At 43.8% G+C, this 27,775-nt stretch overlaps 1 protein-coding gene across 4 annotated transcripts in view; it reads left to right on the top strand.

The window, feature by feature from the left end:
* Nucleotides 1–27,775, top strand: part of ctnna2 (catenin (cadherin-associated protein), alpha 2) — a 732,381-nt gene that overhangs the window by 185,472 nt on the left and 519,134 nt on the right. For all 4 annotated transcript variants that reach the window (XM_056279507.1, XM_056279505.1, XM_056279506.1 and 1 more), the window contains one exon: nt 15,572–15,775. In XM_056279507.1, the coding sequence (XP_056135482.1) occupies nt 15,572–15,775 (204 nt within the window). The remainder of the gene's footprint in view (nt 1–15,571; nt 15,776–27,775) is intronic.

Raw genomic sequence — 27,775 nt, 5'->3', positions numbered from 1 at the left:
ATGAGGGGAGGGATTTTGATTTTTTTAATTTCTGTGAGTGCATCAAAAAATTATTGCCAGAATTAATTCAATTTGAGGCACGACTAGAACATGGGTCACATCACAGGGGGCTTTTGTGCATCTATTACATCTGTCATCTACTCTATCTGGGTAAAATTTGGAAAGTTTAGCCTTGTTATAATGGAGTCTATGAAGTACCTTGAACTGTATAAAGCAAAGCCTGGTGCAGCTGGAGGATGAGTTGACAGGTCTTAGGGCTTCTTCCCAGAAATTATCAGAGACGGTAATCTGCAATTCATTCTCCCAATCAGTTCTGGTCTTGTTAATGATAGACTTATCCACTGGGAGTGAGATGCCAAAAAAGTAGGAGACATGGCCCTTGGTTAAGGATCTGGCTCTAAGTATAACATCTACAGCATTGGGGGAGTGGGTTCTAGCAACCATAGCTGAAAATACCTAAAAAAAATCAGGGCTGCCTAAATCGAAAGCTGCACATAATTGATCAATGCTGGCAAACAGGCTGTCTAGATATAAGTTTTCCAAACAGTGGATGCCTTTCCTGTTTCGAGAGGTAAATCTAGGGTCAATTCCAGCTGGCAAAAACAAATGATTATTGCAAATAGGAGTCACCTGGGGGAGAATGAGCCACCCAAAGTGATGCCTAATCTATGCCCAGATTCCCAGTGTTGATAACAATGGAGTTAGATGTGTACTGCGAGGGGGATCGGGGCAGGGTGCTGCATGCCAAGGCATGGGGTGAAGATGAAGAGCATGAGTCAGCCTCAGTCTGATAACAGCTACTCTGAAGTGAAACAAACCAGAAAATGACCTTGTGTGCATTGGTGGCCCACTGGTAGTAGCCAAGGAAGTTGGGTAAGCCAAGCCAACCCAGTGACCTGTCTCTCTGCAGCAAGGTTCTACCAATTCTCGCATGCTTACCAGCCCAGATAAATGAGGACATAATGCCATCAAAAGAGTTGAAAAACGATCTAGGCAAAAAGATAGACATTGGAAAACATACTATAAGTATCTAGGTAAAATGTTTATTTTGATAATCTGTACCCTTCTCGTTAAAGAAAGTGGTAGATGACTCCATTTCTGTAGGTCAGATTTGACTGTTGCCGTTAGTGCCGTAAGTTTTTGTTCCTGTAGTGAACAAATGGATCTAGTAATAATAATACCGAAGTATTTAAATCCTGAGTTAGATAGTTTGAAAGGTATTGATGATATTGGTAAATCTGCAGCCGATTGATAGGGAAACATACACTTTTTTGGTTATTCAATTTATAACTTGAGAGCACACCAAAAGATTTCAAGACTGAAAGAATATATATGAGGGATACTAGACTAGGGGTCACACACATATAAAAGCAGGTCATCAGCATATAGCAAGCCTCTTATGTTCTGTACCCCACCTCCAGATGCCCCTTAGGCCCGCTGTCTGCCTTTAGAGCAATCGACAGTGACTCGATAGCAATCGCAAACGAGCGGCAACAACGGACATCCCTGGTGCATCCCACGGAAGAGGGGGAAAGGTTCAGAGCAGTGGGTATTTGTACACACCAATGCGTGAGGGGTAGGGTAAAGTAATTGAATTCATGAAACAAGGCCTTCACTAAAACCGAACTGTCGTAACGTAGCAAACAAATAGGCCCACTCCACTCTGTCGAAATCTTTCTCAGAGTTAAGAGATATGGTCACATCTGGTTCAGTAGAGGGTGGCGTGTGAATGACGCTGAGAAGTCTTCCTATGTTTGTTAAAGAGTGTCTCCCCTTTATGAATCCCATCTGATCTTCCGAAATGATTGAGGACATTGTGTTGCTTTCTGTGGGGTGGTTGGATTTGAGTTGTGTTTAGTCAGAGATTTTTGTTTGGTTTGGGTACAAACTTGTGAAAGTTATTTCGTTTACATGTGGTTGAATTGTGGCATTGTTTGAATTGTTAGTTACATAGGTGAATCTGAGTATTGATAATAATAATGAGATTTATTCCAGTTCCGATTGTATGTGATTTCTGTGTGCTTGATGAGGACTTTTATTGCGAGGTTCTATTGGCGAGAGATGCGTGCATCCGGGGTCTCAGTCGGGGAGCTGCTGTGATTGGCTGGTTTGCGTTCTGGGGGTGACGTCGGGAAGGTTGGTGCAGCTTCGGAGTGGGGACTCTTTAGTATGACGGGACGAGGACGGACTGGTGAGTGATTGTGGGAGTGAGTGAGTTGTATTGTGTGTTAGCTTTGAGTTGAGGGTACTTGAATGATGTATGTTTGTATTTTGTGTGTTTTCTTTTTCAAGGTTTGTAACTTGTTGGTTAAAAATAAAGAAATTTTCGACCATTGAGTGACGTCCTGTTCATCCTCGCCTCAGCTGCGGGGCTTGTTTGAGAGTTAGCAGCACAGTTACGAACCACCACGACGGCAGAAGAGTTGCTGAACCGTCGCCTGGACGAGAAAGGTTGTGGTATCCATGTTGTTGGTGTAAACGTAATAAACCCGCACATAAGGCCACTAGGGTCAGCGGGCAGGTGGTGAAATTTCCCTTTCAACGACGTACCTGTTTGTAGCTAGCATGCTAGCTCAGGTCCGTGTAGCTGACTAACGTAAGGGCTCAGCTAGCAGTTTAGGAAGCTACCGCTGCTAGCTAAAGTAAGCACAGCTAGTAGGCTATGAAGATAGTGTGCTAGCTAGCAATTATGAGAGTTAGCAAGGGAAAGCTAACGTGAGTTAGCATCGGAAGCTAACGTAATTACCGTAACAAAAGCTGACGTGAGCTAGCAAGGAAAGCTAGCCCAGCCAGTAGAATAGGAGCTGGTTAACTAAACAGCTACTTGCTGATGCCAGTGATCACATTTAGCAGCCGTCTAAATTAATGGCCTAAGCTTTAGCTTAGTTTTGAGCGTACCTGGGTAGCAAGCCGGCGGGGGAAGGTGAGACCTTCCCCACTTTATTCATTTGTGTTGCTTTCTATTTTGGGCGGTATCCCCGGGGGGACCCCTGGTGAGCCCGGTAACGCCGCTGAAGACTAGTCAGGCTGAGCTAGTCAGGGCAGAAGATTCTGAGCTAGTGTAGGCAGCTAGAGAGGGCGAAAGACTTTGAGTTAGAAAAGGCGATACAGGTACGCTCAGGGCTTAGCGTCCAAGGTAAATCAATAAAAATGGAATCACTAAAGAAAGAGAGGACCAAAGTGAAGACGGCGTTCACGAAAAGAGCCAATTACATCCTTAGAATGGCAACAACCATGGTTCGAGATGAGCTGAAAGTTGAGTGGAAATCATTTTCTGATGATGCAAAAAGGGTTTTTTCTGCAAATGATGACTATGAGGCTGGCTTGCTAGCTGAAGCGAACGATGACGCGGAGGCACTGGATGGGCAGCTCAAAGCAGACATAGAGTAACCAGAGAGTGTGAGCTCAAAGTTGAAGAGGTGAGACGGGCAGTCAAGTCCAGCCTTTGGTCGAGATATGCGGAGACCGAGCTAATATCTGCCATTGGACGGGCAGAAAGAAGCTATGAAAGCGCTGAAGGAGTCAGCCTGAAAGGAGTAACCTACAGCAACGGTAAGGAGCAAAACGCACTCTTGGAAGGTCTCATCGCCAAGGCAGAACATCTGCTGGCTGTCGGAAGAGTGGATCCCTGAAGGTGTTACGTGCGACATGAGTAAGCGGCTTCGGGTGCTGAAGGACAAGAGAAACGAGCTCTGGATCAGGTGGTTGGCAGAATTCGGCAGGGCCAGGAAAAAGGAGGCCGATGAGATCGCCGAGACTGAGAAGAGAGCCGCTGAGGCCAGGCTAAAGGCTGCCGAAGTTAACGCCGAGTCTGAGGAGAGGGCTGCGGAGGCCAGGAAAAAGGCTGCTGAAGCTCAGCAAAGGATGGCAGAAGCTGCCGAAGAAAAGCGTGCTGAGCTAGCTAAGGCTCAGCGGAAAGCATGGGAGGAAACACATAGCGCCAGTATGGCAAGCCTGGGAGCGGGAGGCGCGCAAGCAGCAGCCAAACCGAGAGTGCGCCTCCAACCAACAAGACTACCGACGTTCAGCGGTTGCATGAGAGACTTCCACCGATGGCGAAGAGACTGGGAGAGTCTGCAGAGACAGGGAGATCCGTCAGAGTCACCGGAAGTGAAAAAATTCCAGCTCCTAGACAGCGTGGAAGAAAAAATCGCCAAAGACCTCAGACTTTCGAGCTATGATACTGCAGGAGAAATGTTCAGGGTCCTAGAGAACCGGTTTGGGAACAAGACTAACATCGCGATTCAGATAATCAGGGAGTTGGAGAAGTTTCCAGCGGTGAAAGGAAACCAACCAAGAAAGACAATTGATCTGATTCAAGCTGTGGAGAAGGCCCTGACCGATCTGACGGATCTCGGAAATACTGATGCCATAAAGAATCCGCTGGCAATGGAAACTATAGAGAGCAAACTACCTGACAGTGTGAAGATGGACTGGCTCAAATTCGAAACCAAACCCGAGAACGGTGTCACCGCTGATGGTCGCTTTAATGCTCTCTTAAAGTTCCTAAAAGAACCAAGAAGCGGTTTTCGAAAGGTTGGAGCAGTTAAGAGTGTCAGAAGAGCCTGAGAAATCGAGCAAACCGGAAAGGAGGGCGTTCACAAGGGCCACAGGAAGGAATTTGGCAAAAGAGGAGTGCAGCGTGTGTGGAGATGAGAAACACGGAGGCAGGATCTTCTTCTGCGAGAAGTTCAAAGGGCTCAGCCTAGCCGAAAAGAAAGATGTCATCGAAAGGAATGGAGCCTGCAGGAGATGCTTGGCATCCCATGGTGTGGATGGAGAATGTAGTAACAGGTTCCTCTGCAAGAAGAAGTGCTGCCAGAAAAGAGACGGCTCAGACCACCACTACCTCATGTGCTCCGTGGAAGGAGGGCACAAAAGTGATGAGAAAAAGAGGGAAGAGCAAGAAGGGGGAAAGAGAGACACAAAGGCAGGAAGGCTCTCAAAAGAACAAGAGAAGGCCCTAGCTGATGTCTCCCCTGAAGTAGCGGAAAGGGTAATAAGGGCATTTACCAACAAGACAACAGCATCAATGAGAGCGAGCACAAACGGTGATGGTCTCCTTGAAGAAAGGGGTTTGACAGAGCATCCAGTGCTTACGATGATCATGGAGGTCACAACCAATGGAGGACAAACTATTGGGACCCTGATGGACCTTGCGTCTGACACTAATTACATTACCCACCAAGCCGCCAACAGACTCCGACTGAAAGGAGAGAAGGTAATGCTGGTCGTGCATGGAGTTGGTGGAGTGAAAGTAAGAGTCCAGACAAAAAGGTACTTGCTCAAAGTCAGAATGTGGACTTCAGAGAATGAGTGGAGTCCCCACCAGATCGTCTGTTATGGACTGGACGAGATCGCACAAGCAGACCATGTCGTTAGCCCGCGGCAGCTCAAGAAGTTCTTCCCGGAGGTCAAGACAGAGGAACTGGTCAGGCCAAAGAAAATCGAACTCTTAATCAGCCACCGAGAGGGTAGGCTTGCTCCGCAGCGGATGAAGACAGTGGGAGACCTGGTGTTGTGGGACGGCCCACTGGGCAAGACTGTGGGGGGAGCGCACCCTGATCTGTTCGAAGAGGTGAAGGTATCCATTCACAACTCAAAGACACATTTTGCACGCTCAATGAGAGCAAAAGTGATCAAGGTCGAAGAGATTTCCAGAGAGCCAAATAGCTCCAGAGAGGAAACGCTGGGCCTGGAGCAAGAGAGTGGTGAGGAGATCAGGAACATGGCCACAACCAGCAAGGAAGTTCTTGAGTGGTGGAAATGGGACAGCATCGGAGCTGCCTGTAAGCCGAAGTGTGGAGGATGCCGGTGCGGGAAATGCCAGCCAGGAGGGAAGGAACTAGAAAAGATCAAGGAAGGCCTGACCTATGTGGCTACTGACGACCACAGTGACTCGCCGCACTGGAACGCGGGATACCCCTGGACTGAAGACCCGGCTTCACTTCCAAATGACAGGAAAGTGGTGGGAGCGACATTCTTGAGAACCGAAAAGCGCCTCATGAAGGACCCATTGTGGAGAGCTGCTTACGCAGCCCAAGTACACGAGATGGTGGAAAGAGGAGCAGCCATCGAGTTAAAGAAGGACACAATCAACAGTTGGAGAGGGCCAGTTTGGTACGTAAGTCACCTAATCGCACCGAACCCTCACTCTGTCACCACGCCAGTGCGGCTCGTCTGGAACAGTAGCCAAGAGTTCAAAGGGACGAGCATGAACAACATCCTGCTGAAGGGTCCGGATGTGCTAAACTCAATCCGGGCGGTTCTGCTCAGGTTCAGAGCAGGAGAGCATGCGGCCATAGGAGACATCAAGAAGATGTACAATTCTGTGTGGCTGAACGAAAGAGAGGTTCACCTTCATCAGTTCCTCTGGAGGGACTCACTCAAGGAAGAGATCAGAGACTTCGCTATCACTCGGGTCAATATTGGAGACAGGCCAGCGGGATGCATAGCGCAGTTGGCCATGAGGGAAACCGCGAGACTGCCCAGGTTCTCTCACATGAGCGACGAGAGAAGAGTGCTTGAAGAGGAAAGCTATGTGGACGACATCTTCACGTCCCACAATGACCCAGGGAAGCTGGACAAGATCACCAGAGGAGTGGAGGAGATACTCTGGGCCGGAGGCTTCTCGCTCAAACCGTGGGTTCGGTCCGGTCAAAGTGGGAGGTGCGAGGGTAGTCAGGTTGGGCAAGCTGTTAAAAGCCCAAGTCCAGAGTCCGGAACCCTGGTGTTGCCCAACCAGCTAGGGCAGGAAGACAACAAGGCTCTTGGTGTTGGATACTACGTGGACAGCGACAGGCTCTTCCTGATGGTTTCAATCAACTTCTCCAAAAGAAAGCAGAAGAAGAAGACGGCAAATCCTGTCCAGGGGCGTCTGGATGGGACTGACGAGGCTCCTGTGCACACGGTGAAGGAGGAAGAGTCGACCTCCGCTGAGATTGAAAACAAGGAGAGGCTCTGGGGCGCGGCTATCGTTGATCTGGTTGAGCCTGAAAAGTTCAGTAGCTTGGCCAAGCTCTGTGGGGTGATCGGTTGGGTTCGCCGAGCTGTTAAGAGACGGATGATTCGCGGGAGAGCCATGGAGAGAGCAGAGTGGGAGGCTAAGCACTCGAGAGGGAAGGTGGGCAAGCCAGTTATCGATGTGGGGGAGGTCAGAGCTGCCTTTTGGGACCTATGCTTGGCAGCCCAAGAGGGGGTAGCTTTCCCTGAGTCTACATTGAACAGGCTTGTAGTCGTCAGAGAAGAGATGTCAAGACTACTGTTGTGCTATGGAAGGGTCCAGACCACAGGAGAGACAGGAGTGCCACTGGTTCCGTATGGAGCATGGATAAGCACCCTGCTGGCAGCGAGCGACCCTGTGATGCTGGCCGTGCCTCTTCGGGGGGACCTGGCTCCGGGGTCGTTAAAGACTTAAAGAAGAAATTAAAGAGTTAACCGAAGAAACACCACCAAAGAGAAAGCGGTGATTATTAGTGTGGTCTCCTTAGGTCTAGAGTCCAGTAGACCAAGTGGGGAGGTGTGTTGCTTTCTGTGGGGTGGTTGGATTTGAGTTGTGTTTAGTCAGAGATTTTTGTTTGGTTTGGGTACAAACTTGTGAAAGTTATTTCGTTTACATGTGGTTGAATTGTGGCATTGTTTGAATTGTTAGTTACATAGGTGAATCTGAGTATTGATAATAATAATGAGATTTATTCCAGTTCCGATTGTATGTGATTTCTGTGTGCTTAATGAGGACTTTTATTGCGAGGTTCTATTGGCGAGAGATGCGTGCATCCGGGGTCTCAGTCGGGGAGCTGCTGTGATTGGCTGGTTTGCGTTCTGGGGGTGACGTCGGGAAGGTTGGTGCAGCTTCGGAGTGGGGACTCTTTAGTATGACGGGACGAGGACGGACTGGTGAGTGATTGCGGGAGTGAGTGAGTTGTATTGTGTGTTAGCTTTGAGTTGAGGGTACTTGAATGATGTATGTTTGTATTTTGTGTGTTTTCTTTTTCAAGGTTTGTAACTTGTTGGTTAAAAATAAAGAAATTTTCGACCATTGAGTGACGTCCTGTTCATCCTCGCCTCAGCTGCGGGGCTTGTTTGAGAATTAGCAGCACAGGCATAACGTGTTCTCATCGCTGAGCAAAGACTTTAGCTAGTATTTTCACATCCACAGATAAAAGTGAGATTGGGCGATATGGCACACAGTTCAATTGATCCTTGCCTTTCTTAAAATATAAAAGAGATAGAGGCCTGTGTAAGGGTAGGCGGCAGTGGGCCCTGGTGGTGAGACTGATTAAACATTTCAAGTAATAATGGGGCTAACTGATCTGAAAACTTTTATAAAATTCCATCAGGTACCCCTCAGGTTCTGGGGACCTGCTGCTATGCATTTACTTAATTGTTTCTTTGATTTCAGAAAGCGTTAAGGGGGCATCAAGAATTTGGCGAGTGCTGGTAGAAATCTTGGGCATGTCTAAATTCTCAAAAAAGTTAAGCAGTCGAGCTTCATCCTTGGTAGATTCTGATGTGTAAAGCTGAGAGTGGAATGTTTTAAATATATTATTAATCTCACCCGGGTCAGTAGTAAGGGAGCCTGAATCATCTCTAATATGAGTGATTTGATTTGATGTCATCTTGGCCTTCAGATGGTGGGCCAATAAGCGACCAGACTTGTCTCCATGTTCATACATGGTCCCCCAAGAGCGCAGTAAGAGACTTTCTGCCTCTCTTGTTAGAAGATTGAGCTCCGTTTTGAGTCCCATCCTTTCTCTATATAGATTGGGTGATTTATTAGTTTTGAGCTGGTTGTCTATGTTTGCAATAGACTTGTAGTTCCTCTTGGCAAACTCTTAAGAAGTTTATTGGCATGAGACGTATGTGAAATAATTTTACCCCTAATACAGGCTTTGAGAGTTTCCCATATCAGAGGTGCGGGAGTCTCTTCATTTTTATTTTGTTTACTAATTGACTCAGAGATGTAATTGCAAAAATGTTTTTATCAGCTAACAAAAGAGGGTCAAAATGCCAGAATCTAAATCCCTTGGGCTTAAGGTCCAAGTGAAAGTCTAGAATCACAATAGAATGGTTTGATACAGTTATTGGTGAATATTGGGTGGATACAATAGATGGAATGAGTGTTTGATCCATGATGAAATGATCTATATGAGAGAATGAATGATGTGCATGGGAGAAAAATTAATATTTCCTATTAGAGGGGTTTAGGATGGGTTGACATAAACATACTGGTCTAAAAGCGGAGAGAGCCTGAGACATTTTTGAGGATGCAATATGTCTTGGGCTGGATCTGTCAAGTGTTGGGTCTATAATACAATTCATTTCTCCTCCCAGTATCAATGAGTGTGAATTTAAATTTGGGATAGAGGAGTGCAGCAATTTAATAAAGCTATTGTCATCCCAGTTGGGGCATAAATGAATGCTAAAACAAGTTGTTTATGATAAAGTATGCCAGAGGCAATGACATAGCAGCCATTTATGTCAGTGATGATGGTGCTAGGATTAAAATGTACATTTTTTCCTAATTAGTATGGCTTTATCCCTCGTTTTCAGATTAAATTTGGAATGGAGTACCTGTCCAACCCAAGGCCTACTTAGTTTCTGTTGGTCAGAGTTACATAAATGTGTCTCCTGAATAAACATGTCCGTGTTTAGACTTTTGATATGTGCAAAAATCTTTTCACGCTTCACAGGTGCATTCAACCCACCAGTGGTTAGTGAGATGATCCTCACCGCCCATCCGCCACCAGCACCTATGCCAGCCATGCTTGCCATGACATTGCGTATAACTTTAGGAATGTCAGGTCAGTCCTAGAATGCAAGCAAAAACAAGTAGAGGAAGTACAACACATAAAAACAACACAATATAATGTCCATGAGTTTGATGAAAAAGAACTCCCACTTGAAGAGTAGACAAACAAAGAGGTCTTCCCACCCACCTTAACCTGGCTGTCCCTCCCCAGTCTATCCCTCCTAACCCAACCCAGATTTGTTGCCCCGAGAGATCTAACCCTCCCCTGTTCTGCCCCCTCCCACCTCCCTGTGCCTTTGTTTCCCTTAATAGAAACCTTTTCTGCCAAACAAATTGACACAAACTTTCCTTTCTTTATCGTCATTCCTTCGCAAGCCGTCTTGGCATCCCTTTACTAAAACCCCTATATTAACAAATGTAAACAGTTGTGAAAAATTATGTTCTATAATTCAGTGAGTCAAGTAAATTCTTTATGAGACAGTAAAAGCCTGTTTCATGCCATAAGCAATCATCAGCTGTCAAAATTTGACAGCTGATGATTGATCATTGATTTCCCAAACTAGCCAGAAACAACTAGCCGACACTGCGATGTGGGTAAATCTCCGAAAAAACACAGGCCTCATATGCTAAAGTTGTGACTTGCAGTGTCAACCCCATCTTAACAGAATAGTATTCACAAAATGATGGCTCGTTGAGCTCATGTTAGTCCCATGGGCTCTTCATACAGCACAGGCGATGTGCAAAGTGTACTATGATGGCTAGTGATAAGCCCAGCCCAATTTAGCAGCTAAGCTAGTTGGACACCGGCTCCTGTTGGTGGCTAGGAGCGACGGCCGTAGCCTCCTCGGCTGAAGAGAACCTCTTCTTAGCGCCGCCTCTCAGCGTAATCTGCAGGCGAGCTGGAAACGGAAGAGCTGGTCTGACGCCCAGGTTGTACAACTTAGCCATGACGTCTCAGTACTTTGAACACTACTCCAGCACCTACGGGGTGTCTTCCAATATCTGTACGGGTGTCCCACGGTACTGGAGATGTCCTCATCTCTCAATGGGCTTCACAGACGATTAGGTTCTTGGTCTGGTATCAGTGGAGCCGGATGATTACAGGCCATGGTCTGCCCCCGGCTGCGGTCTGGCTGCAAGCAACCTGTGCGCACACGGTCCAGAGTGGGAGGAGATTGAAGAACCTGATCGCCTAGCAATTCGACCAGGAGTTTTGAGAAGAAGTCCATCGGTCGAGGCCCCTCGATAGATTTGGGTAGTCCATTAATACAGATATTAGTTGTACGGCTTCGACTCTCCAAATCTGCTGTCTTGGCAATCAGCTTGGTGTTGCTATCGGCTAAGACCTTGCATCGCTGCTCTAGCGCTTTGATTCGCTGATCATGTAGGTCAGCCATCAACTCCAGAGACTTGACATGCTGACCGTGTTTTGTTACTGTAGCCTGAGTGTTGTTCAATTTCTCCTCAAGAGCCACAAAGGCCGCTTTAAAATCGGCAGAGATGTTAGCTCTGTGCTCTTCTAGTAGGCTAGCTATGCTAGCCATAATTGGGCTATCAAATGGTGTGGTCGAAACTTCGACGTCTCCCCTCATAGATGACTTCGTTGATTTTGATATTATCTCTGTATGTACTATGTATTACAGTTTCTGTTCACAGATATACTTTTGATCGTCAGGGGTTATGAAAAAATGCTATTTTCAAGTAAACTCATGGGATGGCGAGACCAACATCTCTTCTACATTCCGACATCTTCGGAAGTCCTTGCAAGTCTGATCTTTGTTAACATGGAGCTAATCAGGCCATTGATTTAATTTATTTCACTGGGGTCCTCCAAATTTAATTTTGAGCTTTAACATGGTTTTGAAACACAAACCCGGATGACATCAAAATCAAGGCTGTTGATAAATAATACAACAATCCATATCGATCATTTCGGATTTTCCCCAATTATGGCTGTCATGAGCTGTTCCAGTCTAGGAAATAAAGCATTAAAAGCCCCTGCTGGAACATTTTCTTGACAGCACGCTTAGATGTTTTTCTTTAATTATTATTTGATTTAATTCATTTGTATGTTTTTAGACATTTCTTATTCAATTTGCAGTTACTGACAACATAGCTGCCCATGGTACAAACCCAGTTTTGAATGCATGTTAAATCTGTTGCAAATAACACACTTGTTATAATGTGTGTGTGTGTGTGTGTGTGTGTGTGTGTGTGTGTGTGTGTGTGTGTGTGTGTGTATGTATATATAAAGAGAGAGAGAGAGAGAGTCTGTCAGGATGATGGAAAATCTATCAGCTTTGTACACATGAAATTCATTGAATTTCATCAGCTCCCAGGTTTGGTTGATATTTTCTACAGTTTCACATGGGGGTATGATGTGAGGCATACATCCATCCATTATCCAAGCTGCTTATCCCAGTTGGGGTCGTGAGATGTTGGAGCTTATCCCGGCAGACGGGGGGGACACCCTGGACAGGGTGCCAGTCCATCACAGGACTGACACATTCACACCTTGGGACAATGTAGTATGCCCAATTCACCTGACCTGCATTTCTTTGGACTGTGGGAGGAACCCGGAGCACCTGGACGAAACCCATGGAGACATGGGGAGTACATGCAAACTCCACACAGAGGACGGCCCCTAAGGTCGGGCAACTGCGGGGTTCGCACCCAGGATCTTCTTGCTGTGAGGCGATAACCGCTGTGCTGCCGTGTGAGGCATACAAAATGTGCAAAACCCAACGTAAAATTGATTTTCTTTTGTTAATTGTTTCTCAGCTTTATCCTCAGTTTTACACTGTTGAGCTCCTGTGTACCGTGTTACAGTCATAGTGTGTCTCTTGACAATAGATTAAAAACCTTCAGACACCTTACTAGATTACCATTCCTGTGATTACGAAGATATTGACAAGTGTGATCAAAACTAGACAGTCATTAATAAATTGGAACATATAACCAAACTTTCCAGTCAATAAGGTGAAAAAAAAATTAAACTAAAGACGTGAATGTTTTTCCACAATGTGCAGGAATCAGTGACCCTGACAATGTAGGTCAGCCGAACGCTGAAAGCGGGGCAGAAAGAGACACGGGACATTTTTACGACCGAGGGTGCCATTATTTTCACTCCAATCTTCTCTTTCTTTCCATCATTCTGCCCGCCTCTCCTGTTGACTTTTTTCTCGACTGCTTTTCGCTGTTTTTTTTTTCTATCATTTTTTGTTCTCTGTTTTTTCTGTGGCTCCAAACTTTACCCCTTCTCTGTCTTTACCGATGGAGGGGGGGGGGGAAATCCTCCTCCCAGCTGCTGCTGCTGCTTCTGAAAAGTAGGTTATGCCTAACGCGGTCCCCACTCTCTGTTATCCTACATGTTATTATGCGTCATTTGATAAACAGTCTGTCACCCTGCCCCAGGATTAGACTGGCTGGGGAGAGCCCCAAACCTGTACTTTACTCCCAGCCATTACCCAGAACCTCGGCAACTCATCACGCATGACATACGACTGCAACTTCATGCTTCTCCCCTTAGATTTCCCACCGAATCTTACAGCTACATTTCAAATAAGGTTGACTTTGCAAGGCAACTCTTGCAGTGTGGGTGGAGGCTGCAGAAAGCTGATGCATCTGATTTGGTTGCTACGCCTCTGTTGAACCTCATGGGGAGAGGGGGACTAAACTTGATTTTAGGTAAATATTACTTTATGAATAAATGGAAAAGGTTTATGCTAAAAATGCAGTGTTTGGCGCAAGGGCGCCATTGGAGTGTGTTGAAATGTTCTGCATTAAACGGTGAACAGTCACAGACATAACAGTGTCTGTTGTCATCGACATGGTTGCATGGGCATTCTTCAGTCTGAATATTAAAGATCCACAATAAGGGGATGTTAACTAAATGACTTTATTACCATAATAAATTTGTGTGTGCATGCAAGCGTGTGTGTGTGTGTGTGTGTGTGTTTGTGTGTGTGTGTGTTCATTTGGGAGCACACACTTTACACTAGGCTCATTACGCCCCATGTAATCCAATGTCAGAGCAAATGGAAATTGGAAGGGTAAAAAGTGGTTGCCAGGAGATGATTTTGGCATTAAATTGTGAAACAGTTTGAAATACTCTGTTAGATCGAGATAGTTTGGCTTTTAAAACTGCCTCAAACTACCATCTGTTATTGTTCTCTCATCTCTAGAGCCCATCGATTGGCTCTGAGATATTTGCCAGTCTTTGTGACAGTAGCATCCTCTTATTTAAAATAAATAAATAAACTCAATAGCAATTTTCCTGTCTTATTGATGTGTATTGGTCATGTTCAGGAATAACATAGTATTGAATAATAGTGTTAATGGCATCAAAACAGCCTTAACATGGCATCAATGGATACCTTATGCCACCACTGTCCCCCCAAAAATGGAAAATGTAGCATATTACTGTGAGTAATGGTGTTTTCTGAATTCTAGGAACAACTTGAACTAATCTGCAACATTCACTTTCAAACGGTTTGAACTGGTGCAGGACAGAGGGCCACTTCTTACGAAGGCAAACGGATGTAGCTCGAATTTACCTCTAAAAACCCCCCAACACACCGCAAACTGCTGTTCCAGGCATTATAAATAGTACAGCCATAAAACATAAGATCACCACTATCAATATGGTAATTTTCCCCCCATTGTAGAGATCATAAAAATGAATCTATTTTGCAGCGAGTCTAATAATGTGTGGTGTGTGTGTGTGTGTGTGCGCGCGCGCGTGCGTGCGCGCACATGCGTGCACGTGTGCATGTGTGGACATGCACATGCACACAGGTACTGTTGGTACACTGTTGGTTGGTGTGTGAAGGAGAGGCATAGCACCAGTGTTGGCGTTGTACTTAATGGGTCCATAAAGCGGAGAAAGATGAGAGTTGGCAGATAACAAGGCTACGGAGCTAACTTTGAAGGTCACCTTATTTTTTTATTTTTTTTATTTTGCTTGCTTCTGGCTACCACCTTAGACTGATTGCCCTGAACCTTCTGCCACCCAGGGCCATGCCAAATTTTCTCTCTGCTCTTTGTTAAGGTCTGTTAAACTCTATGTCTCCCACTCAACCACTCCAGATTTCCCCATTCATCACTTTCTCATTTCCCTGATCTTTCCTTTTCTGGCATTCTCAGCTGGATCTTGTTTTAATGACTTGTATCAAAGTCATCATGTCTGCTGATTGTTGTTTTAGTGAGACAACATTATCTCGAACTAGCCCCTGGACAACCTAGCGAGTTTGTAAACATACACTTCACTTATCAAACGTCTAATTTTCAGCTGAAGGATTAGCTTCCGGCATCAGCATGATACACTTGTTAAATAACTGACATAAAAACGTGTCCCTGGGCGAGTATTATTTAAATATGTATTATCATTTTATCCAAAGTAGTGTTTTAGGCATTGACGATTGATGTTTGTGATTCCACTTCCTGTTTTTATGTATTGAGAGAAACAATGATACTTTTTTTGCTTCCTCTGTAATTTAAAAATTCAGTTATTCAATCCTCGAGAACCCGCGCCATCTCACGGTGATCCATAAACCTATCAGATCACATAAAATATTTTCCCTTAACAGCAGGAATACTTTTATAAGTATTTTTTATTGTTACTGTTATTTTTTACATCAATGGGTATCTCATTTGGTCATAAAATTCTTTACAAATGCACATTTTTATACTTTTTATATTGCCATGAAGTTGAATCAGTAGTGCTCCTGAAAGGATAAAGTTTCGCCTTGGGGTTTACCGTTGGTCGATCCCTGTTGGTTTTATGGTATGGTACTAAGCTTCTTTTCCTTCTTCCCACAGAACAAGATCATTCTGGACCCGCTAACGTTCAGCGAGGCCCGGTTCAGGCCCTCTCTGGAGGAGCGTTTGGAGAGCATCATCAGTGGCGCCGCACTCATGGCCGACTCCTCCTGTACACGCGACGACCGCCGTGAGCGAATTGTGGCTGAATGCAATGCCGTCCGACAGGCCCTGCAAGACTTGCTGAGCGAATACATGAACAATGTGAGTACCACCTTTGATTATAAGATGCCCAGACTAGATACGGCACAAGCCATGGCCACATGCGAATGGAATGAGTGTGCACACACTGTGATGTGCACCACACACACACACACACACACACACACACACACACACACACTTTTCAATCAACCTTTTAACCCACCTTAGCACCACAACCCTTTTCTTCTGTTTGAGATTATCCATTTATCATGTGTACTGGACGGTGTTTTTTGTCTTCTGTCTTTTGGTAAAAAGGACTAAAAATTCTCTTCTTCCCATAAGAGAGAACATTTTTACATCAAAACACTTTCCTACACAAGCTTCAACACTTACCAAACAAGAATTAGGTCTCAAATAAGCGGCATTGCATTTTTTATTTTTTAAATCAGCACTCCAGATCTGTTACGTCACTGGACTAGGTCTTCTTTTAAAAATTCAAGTGCAGCGCCCATCACAAAGTCTCCCGGTAGAATGTAATTGTGCTCTCCCACTTGCCTGAAAGGGATGAAAACTTACACACTTTGATGTGAGTCCTGGATGAGTTATGGAGAGCTTGTGTTCTCCCCAGTTGATATCCACCGTCTGTTGTGCAGGGCTGACAGGGAGACGGCAATCTAATGTGCATGTAGTGGCAGCTTTTCAAGCTCCACAGCCTTAATATAGTAGCACACATCATTGTGAAGCTGCAGTGTGTAAGTGCCACTGTGAGGCAGTAATCAGACCTGCCTGGGTGCTCAGATAAACTCTAATGGTCTCGACTCCATTGGTAGGTTACTATGGTGTCCGAGGTGGCTATAATGCATCCTACTAAACAAGGAAGGGTGTAAGAGTCCACATGGCTCAATGTGGATTTAGTCAAATTTCTAGGAAAATGTATGCCTTAGATATTTTTTGCAAGTTTGGGTGTTTCCGTCTTAGTTGATGGGGAAGGAAGGGACGAATCACAAGTTAACATAATGGTGCCACTTGTAAGCTAAGGCCCAGTCCTCAAAGTCCTTCCTTCTTTTGTAGGCCTGTAAATAATAATTCAGAAACTTCTTCAATATAAGTGGTGATTTTGCATTGATTATTGTCTTGGTGGTGTCTTAGGGTGGAACAGATATGTCTTTATTTTGCTGAATACACACCTTAAAAAGGACATACATTGTCCTTCTCTCAGTTGATTCGATAATTTTGGATGTGGGGGCACAAACATTTAGCCAATCGTTTTATATTGGCTTTTATTGTATTAGTTTCGTCGTCCCACATATTTTCTATAAGGGGTGGTTGGAGGGATTCACTTTGGAAAATGTCAGCCAGAAATGATACTGACAAATTGTCACATGATATTTATGAAATGTTTTTACATTTGTGAGAAATTAAGATGAGTGATATGAACGCGCAACCTAGCCACTGACAGACACTAACATGCAGTACACAACTTCTCCCTGCCAACATATACAAAAATCTATGAGAAAATATGTCCTTTGAAGGTCTATGAGTCTTGAAAAGGAAAGAAAAAAGGAGTAGTAGTGTTTAGGGGAATATGTTGTTAAGTGACCATTTATGGCTCTCACTAAGAACAATTATAGGTGGTGTCGAGGTCTGATAGGACAGGTTACATGTTGGGGCTCATGCTAGATGTGAGTCGGTCAGCAAAGTGTATAAGATACTTTTTTTTCTACCTCTTTTTTCAGCACATCCCGTCAAGGTCAGGTTACTACCCCCCCCCCCCCCCGTACTCCCATAGAGCAGCTCAGTAGCTATTAGTAGAAGACTCAAATTACTCTGTACTTTAGTTCAAAGTGAGACAAGTTATGCACCAAGTGAACTTTCTTCTTTTTTTTCAAATACTCTAAATGCAAATTTAGGGCAAGATTCAGTGGATATCCATTATGTGTAGTCAGCTCACACTGTGCACACTGTCGATCCAGTGGTGTCATTTTGGCCATTAGCAATTGTCAAGTCTGCTTTCGAGATTCGATCCCTACACTATCAGTTCTCCTGCTGGAAAAAGGTCCCTCACCATAATCAATGACCTTCTCGCCTGTAACTTAGTGTAAGTTTTTTGAGGGCTATAATCTCATACAACAGTTTAGAGACAAAGGGCCTCTAATTACCGAGTGATAGTGCAGTCAAAGGCGCCAGCGCTAGTTTACGGGGCAAATCAATCTAAGGTGTGGCCAATACTTTTTTGGTAATTTTGGGACGTGCCACGCTGGTGGTAATCGGGCGCAATGGAGGTGCAGTTGGAAAAGGGTTTGATTAGAAGGAATAAATTATCAGTAAGGGTGGTGGGGCTGTCTTGAATTACGACCAATCAAATCAGCTCCTCTCATTCCCTATAAAAGCAACATGCGCTCTCTCACATGGTGAACTGCCAGTTTCGTAATGGACAGCAGAAGTCCAGATAGAAAAGCTTCTCCCTGGAGGAAACTGATGTCCTTGATTGGGACGTGCAGAGTCGCCAAGTGCGCATACAACAGACTTTTAACACCAACTCCAATGTGACATGAGACAACACGCAAACACGATTATTTGACAGGCTACCATTTAACGTGTCTTCATTTTCACCAGTGTCTGTCTCTATTTCCTGTGCATTCTATGAACACAGTGGGAGATCTTAAATAATTGTGATCATGGATCAGTTAGCCTAGGCAATCAGTTAGTTCTTTCAGGCTGAATGAGGTTAATTGAAATATTGAAATCCTCATCACCATGTCGTTTTCCATGCGTAATGACGCACATCGTTTTATGTTGGAAGACAATGATACACGTGCAGATATTTTGTTTTGTGATTAAAAAGGTTTAGGACAATAGTCATTCTTTAAATTATTCACGTAATACACGTGAATAATTCACACACAATTCACGTAAAAGACAATGGGAAAAGAGCTGGAGTTGGTCCCTGGGTGCAGCAGGAAGGCAGCAGGCAGCCCACTGCTCCTAGCTACACAGCTAGGATGCGTTAATTTGCAGTAACTAAATTTCCCCAAGGGGATTAATAAAGGAAATTTAATTTAATAGGCCAACATAACATACACAAAGTGGAGTGTGTGATTTTGGATAAGTCTTTGCTTACTGCACCTTCACCTAAAGCCTGGAAACTACACACAACGCTTGCATTAGAGCCAAGACGTGGTCTGACCAAGCGGAAATGCAGACGTAATATTTGGTTTTATTTGACACCAAACTAGCACTGCACCACCTGATTTTTTGACTGACACATCCTCTACTGCGCCCCCATGCCAATTTCAGCTCAAGCGATATCATGGCGAGCCCGGAAATTAGCAAACGCTGCCAGGTGAGAGAAAAACCACCTTGCACCCAACAAAATTGTCACTACGTCTGCATTAGCGCTACCGCCGACCTTGCACCATCCGAAAACTAGAGCCCAGGGGGTGCATATCAGATGGAGCGCTCACCAGTCATAAGAAAACATTAAGGGTGATTCACACAACATTATTTCTTTGTGGCTGTACGTTTGCACAGGGGGTAGAAAGCAAGATGAAGAGGGCTTTTTGACCTCAGTTTGATGGTAAGGGTATTTCTGATTCTTATTTGCTCTGAAAGCTTTGCCGATTTAGATATTTTCACTTTTCACATTTAGATATTTTCACTGATTTTTAAGTGACAGACATGGAATGTTGACATTTTCAGCATCATAGACCTTAACGGAAAGCTGCATTTCCTGCTTCATGGTCATACAAATGTGTATGACCATGTGTATTACACTGGGTTATGCTTAGAAAAGAAAAAGAAAAAAAACTATCGAGCATCCCACATTTTATCACAACTGACAGAAGGGTTTTCTTGATTCGCTCCCTCTTGAAAGATGTCAAATCATGGACTTATTCCTGAACACTCAAATACCCCCCCCCCCGGCTTTTAAATAAAGTAATTTTGCCTTGGTTCATTAGCCATGAGTTGTGTTCTACAGGCTACAGCTGGGAGACTGCAGACAGCCGCTGGCTATTCTAGCAGAGAACACAGTGAATCACACAGAAACAAAGATCAAAACGCTCCCGATAGTCAGCACAGCAGCTACAACAAGGGCAAACCCACAATAGTGGTATAGAGAGGGCACTTCTGTTGCAAGGCATATTGATAAAACTCTTAATTTGGTAACATACATAGGCTGTGAATAGCTGTAAATTTGGAGGCAAATAAAATAAGTGGAAGCTTTCGTCAAACCCAAATTAAAATCCAAATTAAACCATGTCCCAAACCCAAACCCAAAATACATTCATGTTTTATCTTGGTGCAACTTCTAGAGTTTCGGTGACTAACCCCGCTGATCATAGCCCAATTAACTTTTACATAATAATTACACTAATTTATGTGCAATTGTTTTGACTAACCCTGCTGATCATAGCCCAATTAACTTTTACATAATAATTACACTAATTTACGTGCCATTGTTTTTCGAGAATTTGGCATTAGCTGTCTTTCATTAGTACCAATGCAGGACAGTAGGGAATGAAAGTAATCTTCCCTGAAAATGCATTATATACGTTTCTTGATTAATTTGTAATATCTTGCACAGAGCTTTGAGTGGAATAGCTGGCAGTAACAAACTTTCATTTGTGTTGCTAACAGTTGTTAACAAGAGCTCACTGCTCATTACATAAGCCTTCAATTACAAGGTTAAAAAAAAAGGTTTCGAACTAGCTGATAAGTTGATCTCACACTTACACAAGTTACTAAGTCATGCATCAGAAGTTGTATGAGCGAGACGAGATAAACGTAAACAGTCACCACTTTACTCTTTTATCTTGACTTCTGTTTTTTTTTATCAGCAAGACATTTGGATTGAGAAGGATTTTATTGCACAAGATATGCATAGTAATAATAATATGTAACCCCCCCCCACACACACACACACCCAGTCAAACCCTCCCCTCTCTTTGCTTTTCAGCTCTTCTATGTTAGCACTGCTGCAAATACAAATCAAGGGATTAAAACTTGTTGCCATTAGTAAATGTGGCACCTGCCCTGGATAAATCAAAATGATTGAATATCAAGTTAGAATCCCAAGATCTTTGATTGGTTGACCGATCGATTGATTGATTGATAGATTGAACTTCCCGGGTGGTGATACTAGTAATAGCATCAGTGTTAGACTTCTCCAAATTCCAAACATCTGTTCAAAAAGAAACAAATCTGCCAGTTCTGTTGCATCGGTACTTTCCTCATACCCCCCAGTAGATAACTGATGACCTCAAAAACTGTGCTTCTTTGTCCTAGTCTCTGTTACCTGCCATATTCATGTTCATATTTCATGTTCATATTTTGGATGTTTGTGGAAAAGCTAATGTCTTAACATACACCAGTGATAAAAAGTGTAACAAGCCCACGGTATATCCCTCGCTCATGAAGCATTGATCACATCCTCCAGTTATTTTAGCAAACCACTATAAACCTTGTACCTCTGTAATGTGAGAGACGTGATGGCCGAAGTGACTGATTTGTCTTGTTTCTTTATTCTTGTATTTGCTGATACTTTTTGTTAGACCTCCACTTCGTGGGTTACACATAATACTATAGTGTAACAAATAAATTAACCAACGAATGGACAGAGACTGATCCAAAGGCCCCCCCCCCCCATCTGATTACATTGTGGTAGGGGGGCACAAAAAAAACGATCTGTAGGGTGTGAATCTACTGGATTGCAGTTTTAAATGCAGTAAAATTGAGGTAGCTTCCAGGTTGCACATTGCTGGAGCATCAGCAACTTCTTCTTGGGTATGTAATTTTTTAACTTGATAATTTGTTGTTATTTAAAAACTTCGCTGGAACACTTACATTAACATATTTGCCTTTTTTTTTTAACAGTTTCATTGAAGCCAGAATATGAAGGTTAGCAATGATGTTAAAAAATAGGAACAGACCCAGAAAAATTCACGATGGACCAACACTGGAAATTTGCCGATATAGCCTGGAGAGCCTGTCATCCTAAGATCACTGAAGTAGCACAAACATCCAGTTGTTTTTAGACCTACCCATCCTTCTTCATTCAGTCCCCCACTACCCTCATTTTTATAGTAAGCTTGAACTGCAGCACAAGGTTAATCAATGTGGTAGCTGGCAATAAATTAGGTTCAAGTGACAGGAGAATGTCCATACCTGTCCCGGCTGCTGGTGATCTGTGATTGGTGACAGCAGGCCCTGCTCCCTGCCTGCTGCTGAATCATCAGGAGCAGCTGATTTAGTTACGGCAGCCCCGACAGGGCCGATCTATCAATTGATCCGGGGAGTAATGCATTACCGGCCCGGGTCAAGAGAGACTGGACGGAGTCTGGGAGGTAGAGTCATGTCCAGAAAGCGTGGCAAAAGGCGGCAACCGGGGCAGCCCATAGCAGTGGTGGGGGGTGGTGGGGTGGGGTGGGGGACAAACTAGGCATGGCTGTTAGCACCGATGAGAAAGATTTAGAAAGTGTGAAAACAAGACCACTAATCTCCCTGTTAGCAGGAGACAGGAACAGAAAAAAAGCATGTTAGGGGGTTACTGACACAGCGGGGGGGGGGGGGGCACTGATAGGCTTCCTCCCCCAAAACTGTCTTCTGTTTGTCCAAGTGGTTGTGTGGTGATGTCTTTAAAAGCTTACTTCTGTCTTCTCTCAACCAGCTATTACTTTAAAAGTACAAGCGAGATTGTTAGGAACAAAAACAAGCGAGAGTAATAGTGAGACCCTTAGGAAGGCAAAGTGGCTGAACACTGACCCCTGAGGACTGAGTAGATGGGGGAGTATGAGCTGTGATCAATACATAATGTAGCGCGCAGCAGAACCCCTGGGCTGACCCTGTCACTGTGTGTTTATATTTGTGTGTGTGTGTATGTACCAGCCTGCAGGCTTACTGGAACCGTCCTTGAGGGGCAGCAGCACGTCTATTGCTGTGCACCAATCAATGGCTGTCTGAGGCCATCTTGTCTTTGGCTGAGCATCAATTTGTCCTGAAAAAAAATGCGCAAAGCCGGCAGCCACCTACGTCATCTCTATCCATCCCTTGTTCCCATTATACTGTATATATTGTGCTGTTTTTACTGCTGTACGGTAAATCAGTTCCAAACAAAACCAAAGTTCCTCCACCAAAAGCTCTATGACATCACCAATTATTCCTGTATATACAAAAAAGGATGGTCTCAATGGGACACCAGTCCAGATTTGAAGAGCAGAGCAGAATAGACTGACTGATCGATAACTCCTCTGGCCCCCCAGCCTCTCTCCCCCGCTCTGCTGTCTGTCACCAGTGGATGGCTGAAGGACACAGGCTGTAGATGTAAAGAAGCTGGATTTACTGAAGAAGCTCATTTAAATGTCTGGCATCAGGTGAGATGACATGGTGATGCCACTGATACTTAGTGTGTCACAGGGTTTGGCTTTAGCGTGGACACATTTTCAACTTGTTGCTTTTGGATATTGTCATCCCACAAATGGCAAATTGTACACAAAAGTGTGCGTGTGTGTGTGTGTGTGTGTGTCTTTATTTTCAAAATCATATTTTTGGATAATGTGCTTTTGAAATAGGTTTTCTAGGTGCAGTTGCTTTCAACTTCTTTGACATGATGTCCATTGCTGTGGAGGTCAGATATTGTTCAGTCTCCCAGAAGCCTTTTGAAAATCAATAGTTTTGTCTATATTTCTTTAGCTGTATTTCCCCCTCTATTTCATGTTATTATATTATTATTTTTGTTATGCTGGTGTGGTGAATGCACACTGGCATGTGTATCCGTCTTTACTGTGTGACTAAAGCTGCAGACAGACCCTTGGTTATTAACATGTGTCTCTGTTGTATAGTAAACACTGGCCCTTTAAAACACTTTCTCTGTGCTATGCTTTAACCTTATCATCATGGAACGAGTCCTTGCTGGCTGACATGGATGCTAACACCATGGAGAAGTGCATTTTTTACTTGAGTAGAGAATTTATTAAAAAGCATCTCAGGTAGGTTGTTCTCCCTGTTGGGGCCTATCCATTACTCCAACATATTTCTCAATCTCTCAAACATAACTTTGTTAGTTTCCAAACAACTTCTCTCAGCTCTCTGTAAGTGAGGGGGATTTATCCCTCTTCTCTCTTGAGCTGCCTGTGCTGCATACCAACATCGCTCCTTGTTTTGCTGCAGTTCATCTTGTCCTCTTTTCTTCTTGAGTACCTATTGAGGACCCAGGGAGTCTTCCATCCATCCATTATCCAAGCCACTTATCCCAACTGGGGATGCTGGAGCCTATTCCAGCAGTCATTGGGCGGCAGGCAGGAAGACACCCTGGACAGGCCGCCAGTCCATTACAGGGCCGACACACATTCACACCAAGGGACCATTTAGTATGGCCAGTTCACCAGACGTACATGTCTTTGGATTGTGGGAGAAAACTGGAGCACCCAGAGGAAACTTACGCAGACACGGGAAAAACATGTAAACTCCACACAGCATACAACCTGGGACGACCCCCAAGGTTGGACTCCCCCAGGGCTCGAACCCAGGACCTTCTTGCTGTGAGGTGACCATGCTAACCACCGTGCCACCCAGGGAGTCTTGTTAATGATTATAGAGCAATTCATCAATTGGTATTTAATTGGACTATAAAAAGAGGAATCAATACGATTTTGCAAAATAAAAAAGTCTTGATAAATAGATTGAATTAAAAAATAATTTATAAATAATTATATAAAATGACTGATGTATAGATCAGTTAGAAATAGATGAATAGAATAGATGAATAGGTGAATAAATACCAACATATCTGTCAATAAACATATCCAGATGAACTGATTCAACCTTCTTTGATTTGCTTACCTGGATTATTGAGCTTGCATCATGACATATACCAAAATGAATAGTTGACTTTGTTAAACAGTTTAATACACTTTATAAACAGGAAATTAATTGCTCAATTCATAAATGCATTCAAAAAATACATTTTTAAAAGGAAACATTAAGGGGGTTGCTTTTTGAATTACTGTTTGCCTTTCTATTTGCCGGCTCCATTATCATTTCATTACAAGAGCTCTCATCGGCTATCACCTGATTGTGTTGGCAGTGGGCACTAGTAATAGCCAATGAGAGCTCTTGTTACACCCCTTGGTGGGTTAGTAAAGTTTTGCCACAACAGGTCTTCAGAGTGTCACTGCAATCATAATGGATCAGGGCAATGGAGAAGCAATTGGTAAATATCTGGGTCCTCCATACAGTGCATCCAGAAAGTATTCACACCCCTTCACTTTCCCCATATTTTGTTATGTTACAGCCTTATTCCAAAATGAATTAAATTCCTTTTTTTTCTCATCAATCTACATACAATACCCCATAATGACAAAGTGAAAAAGGTTTTGTAGAAATTTTTATAAATGTATTAAAAATAAAAAAACTGAAATATTGCATGTACATAAGTATTCACACCTTTTGCTATCACACTCAAAATTGAGCTCAGGTTCATCCTGTTTCCACTGATCATCCTTGAGATGTTTCTACATCTTGATTGGAGTCCACCTGTAGTAAATTCAATTGATTGGACATGATTTGGAAAGGCACACACCTGTCTATATAAGGTCCCACTGTTGACAGTGCATGTCAGAGCAGAAACCAAGCCATGAAGTCAAAGGAATTGTCTGTGGACCTCCGAGACAGGATTGTATCGAGGCACAGATCTGGGGAAGTGTGCAAAAACATTTCTACAGCTTTGAAGGTCCCGAAGAGCACAGTGGTCTCCATCATTTGTAAATGGAAGAAGTTTGGATCCACCAGGACTCTTCCTAGAGCTGGCCGCCCAGCCAAACTGAGCAATCGGGGGAGAAGGGCCTTGGTCAGGGAGGTGACCAAGAACCCGATGGTCACTCTGACAGAGCTCCAGCATTCCTCTGTGGGAACCTTCCAGAAGGACAACCATCTCTGCAGCACTCCACCAATCAGGCCTTTATGGTAGAGTGGCTAGACGGAAGCCTCTGCTCAGTAAAAGGCACATGACAGCCCACTTGGAGTTTGCCAGAAAGCACCTAAAGGACTCTCAGACCATGAGAAATAAAATTCTCTGGTCTGATGAAACCAAGATTGAACTCTTTGGCCTGAATGCCAAATGTCACGTCTGGAGGAAACCAGGCACCTCTCATCACCTTGCTAATACCATCCCTACAGTGAAGCATGGTGGTGGCAGCATCATGCTGTGGGGATGTTTTTCAGCGGCAGGAACTGGGAGATTAGTCAGGATCGAGGGAAAGATGAATGGATGAAAACTACAGAGAGATCCTTGATGAAAACCTGCTCCAGGGCGCTCAGGACCTCAGACTGGGGTGAAGGTTTACCTTTCAACACGACAACGACCCTAAGCACACAGCCAAGACAATGAAGGAGTGGCTTCGGGACAAGTCTGTGAATGTCCTTGAGTGGCCCAGACTTGAACCCCATTGAACATCTCTGGAAAGACCTGAAAATACCTGTGCAGCGACGCTCCCCATCTAACCTCACAGAGCTTGAGAGGCTCTGCAGAGAAGGATGTGAGAAATACCCCAAATATAGGTGTGCCAAGCTTGTAGCTTCATACCCAGGAAGACTTGAGGCTGTAATCGCTGCCAAGGGTGCCTCCACCAAGTACTGAGTAAAGGCTGTCAATACTTATGTACATGCAGTATTTCAGTTTTTTATTTTTAATAAACTTGCAAAGATTTCTACAAAACCTTTTTCACTTTGTCATTATGGGGTATTGTGTGTAGATTGATGAGAAATAAAAAGGAATATAATCCATTTTGGAATAAGGCTGTAACATAACAAAATGTGGGGAAAGTGAAGGGGTGTGAATACTTTCCGGATGCACTGTAAGTACCAAGCTGACATATACACTACCGTTCAAAAGTTTGGGATCACCCAAACAATTTTGTGTTTTCCATGAAAAGTCACACTTATTCACCACCATATGTTGTGAAATGAATAGAAAATAGAGTCAAGACATTGACAAGGTTAGAAATAATGATTTGTATTTGAAATAAGATTTTTTTTACATCAAACTTTGCTTTCGTCAAAGAATCCTCCATTTGCAGCAATTACAGCATTGCAGACCTTTGGCATTCTAGCTGTTAATTTGTTGAGGTAATCTGGAGAAATTGCACCCCACGCTTCCAGAAGCAGCTCCCACAAGTTGGATTGGTTGGATGGGCACTTCTTTGAGCAGATTGAGTTTCTGGAGCATCACATTTGTGGGGTCAATTAAACGCTCAAAATGGCCAGAAAAAGAGAACTTTCATCTGAAACTCGACAGTCTATTCTTGTTCTTAGAAATGAAGGCTATTCCATGCGAGAAATTGCTAAGAAATTGAAGATTTCCTACACCGGTGTGTACTACTCCCTTCAGAGGACAGCACAAACAGGCTCTAACCAGAGTAGAAAAAGAAGTGGGAGGCCGCGTTGCACAACTGAGCAAGAAGATAAGTACATTAGAGTCTCTAGTTTGAGAAACAGACGCCTCACAGGTCCCCAACTGGCATCTTCATTAAATAGTACCTGTTAGAGCCTGTTTGTGCTGTCCTCTGAAGGGAGTAGTACACACCGGTGTAGGAAATCTTCAATTTCTTAGCAATTTCTCGCATGGAATAGCCTTCATTTCTAAGAACAAGAATAGACTGTCGAGTTTCAGATGAAAGTTCTCTTTTTCTGGCCATTTTGAGCGTTTAATTGACCCCACAAATGTGATGCTCCAGAAACTCAATCTGCTCAAAGAAGTGCCCATCCAACCAATCCAACTTGTGGGAGCTGCTTCTGGAAGCGTGGGGTGCAATTTCTCCAGATTACCTCAACAAATTAACAGCTAGAATGCCAAAGGTCTGCAATGCTGTAATTGCTGCAAATGGAGGATTCTTTGACGAAAGCAAAGTTTGATGTAAAAAAAATCTTATTTCAAATACAAATCATTATTTCTAACCTTGTCAATGTCTTGACTCTATTTTCTATTCATTTCACAACATATGGTGGTGAATAAGTGTGACTTTTCATGGAAAACACGAAATTGTTTGGGTGATCCCAAACTTTTGA

This window comes from Lampris incognitus, chromosome 5, assembly GCF_029633865.1.
Source record: "Lampris incognitus isolate fLamInc1 chromosome 5, fLamInc1.hap2, whole genome shotgun sequence".
In the NCBI taxonomy this organism is placed as follows: Eukaryota; Metazoa; Chordata; class Actinopteri; order Lampriformes; family Lampridae; genus Lampris; species Lampris incognitus.
This window is presented reverse-complemented; position numbering and strand designations above follow the sequence as displayed.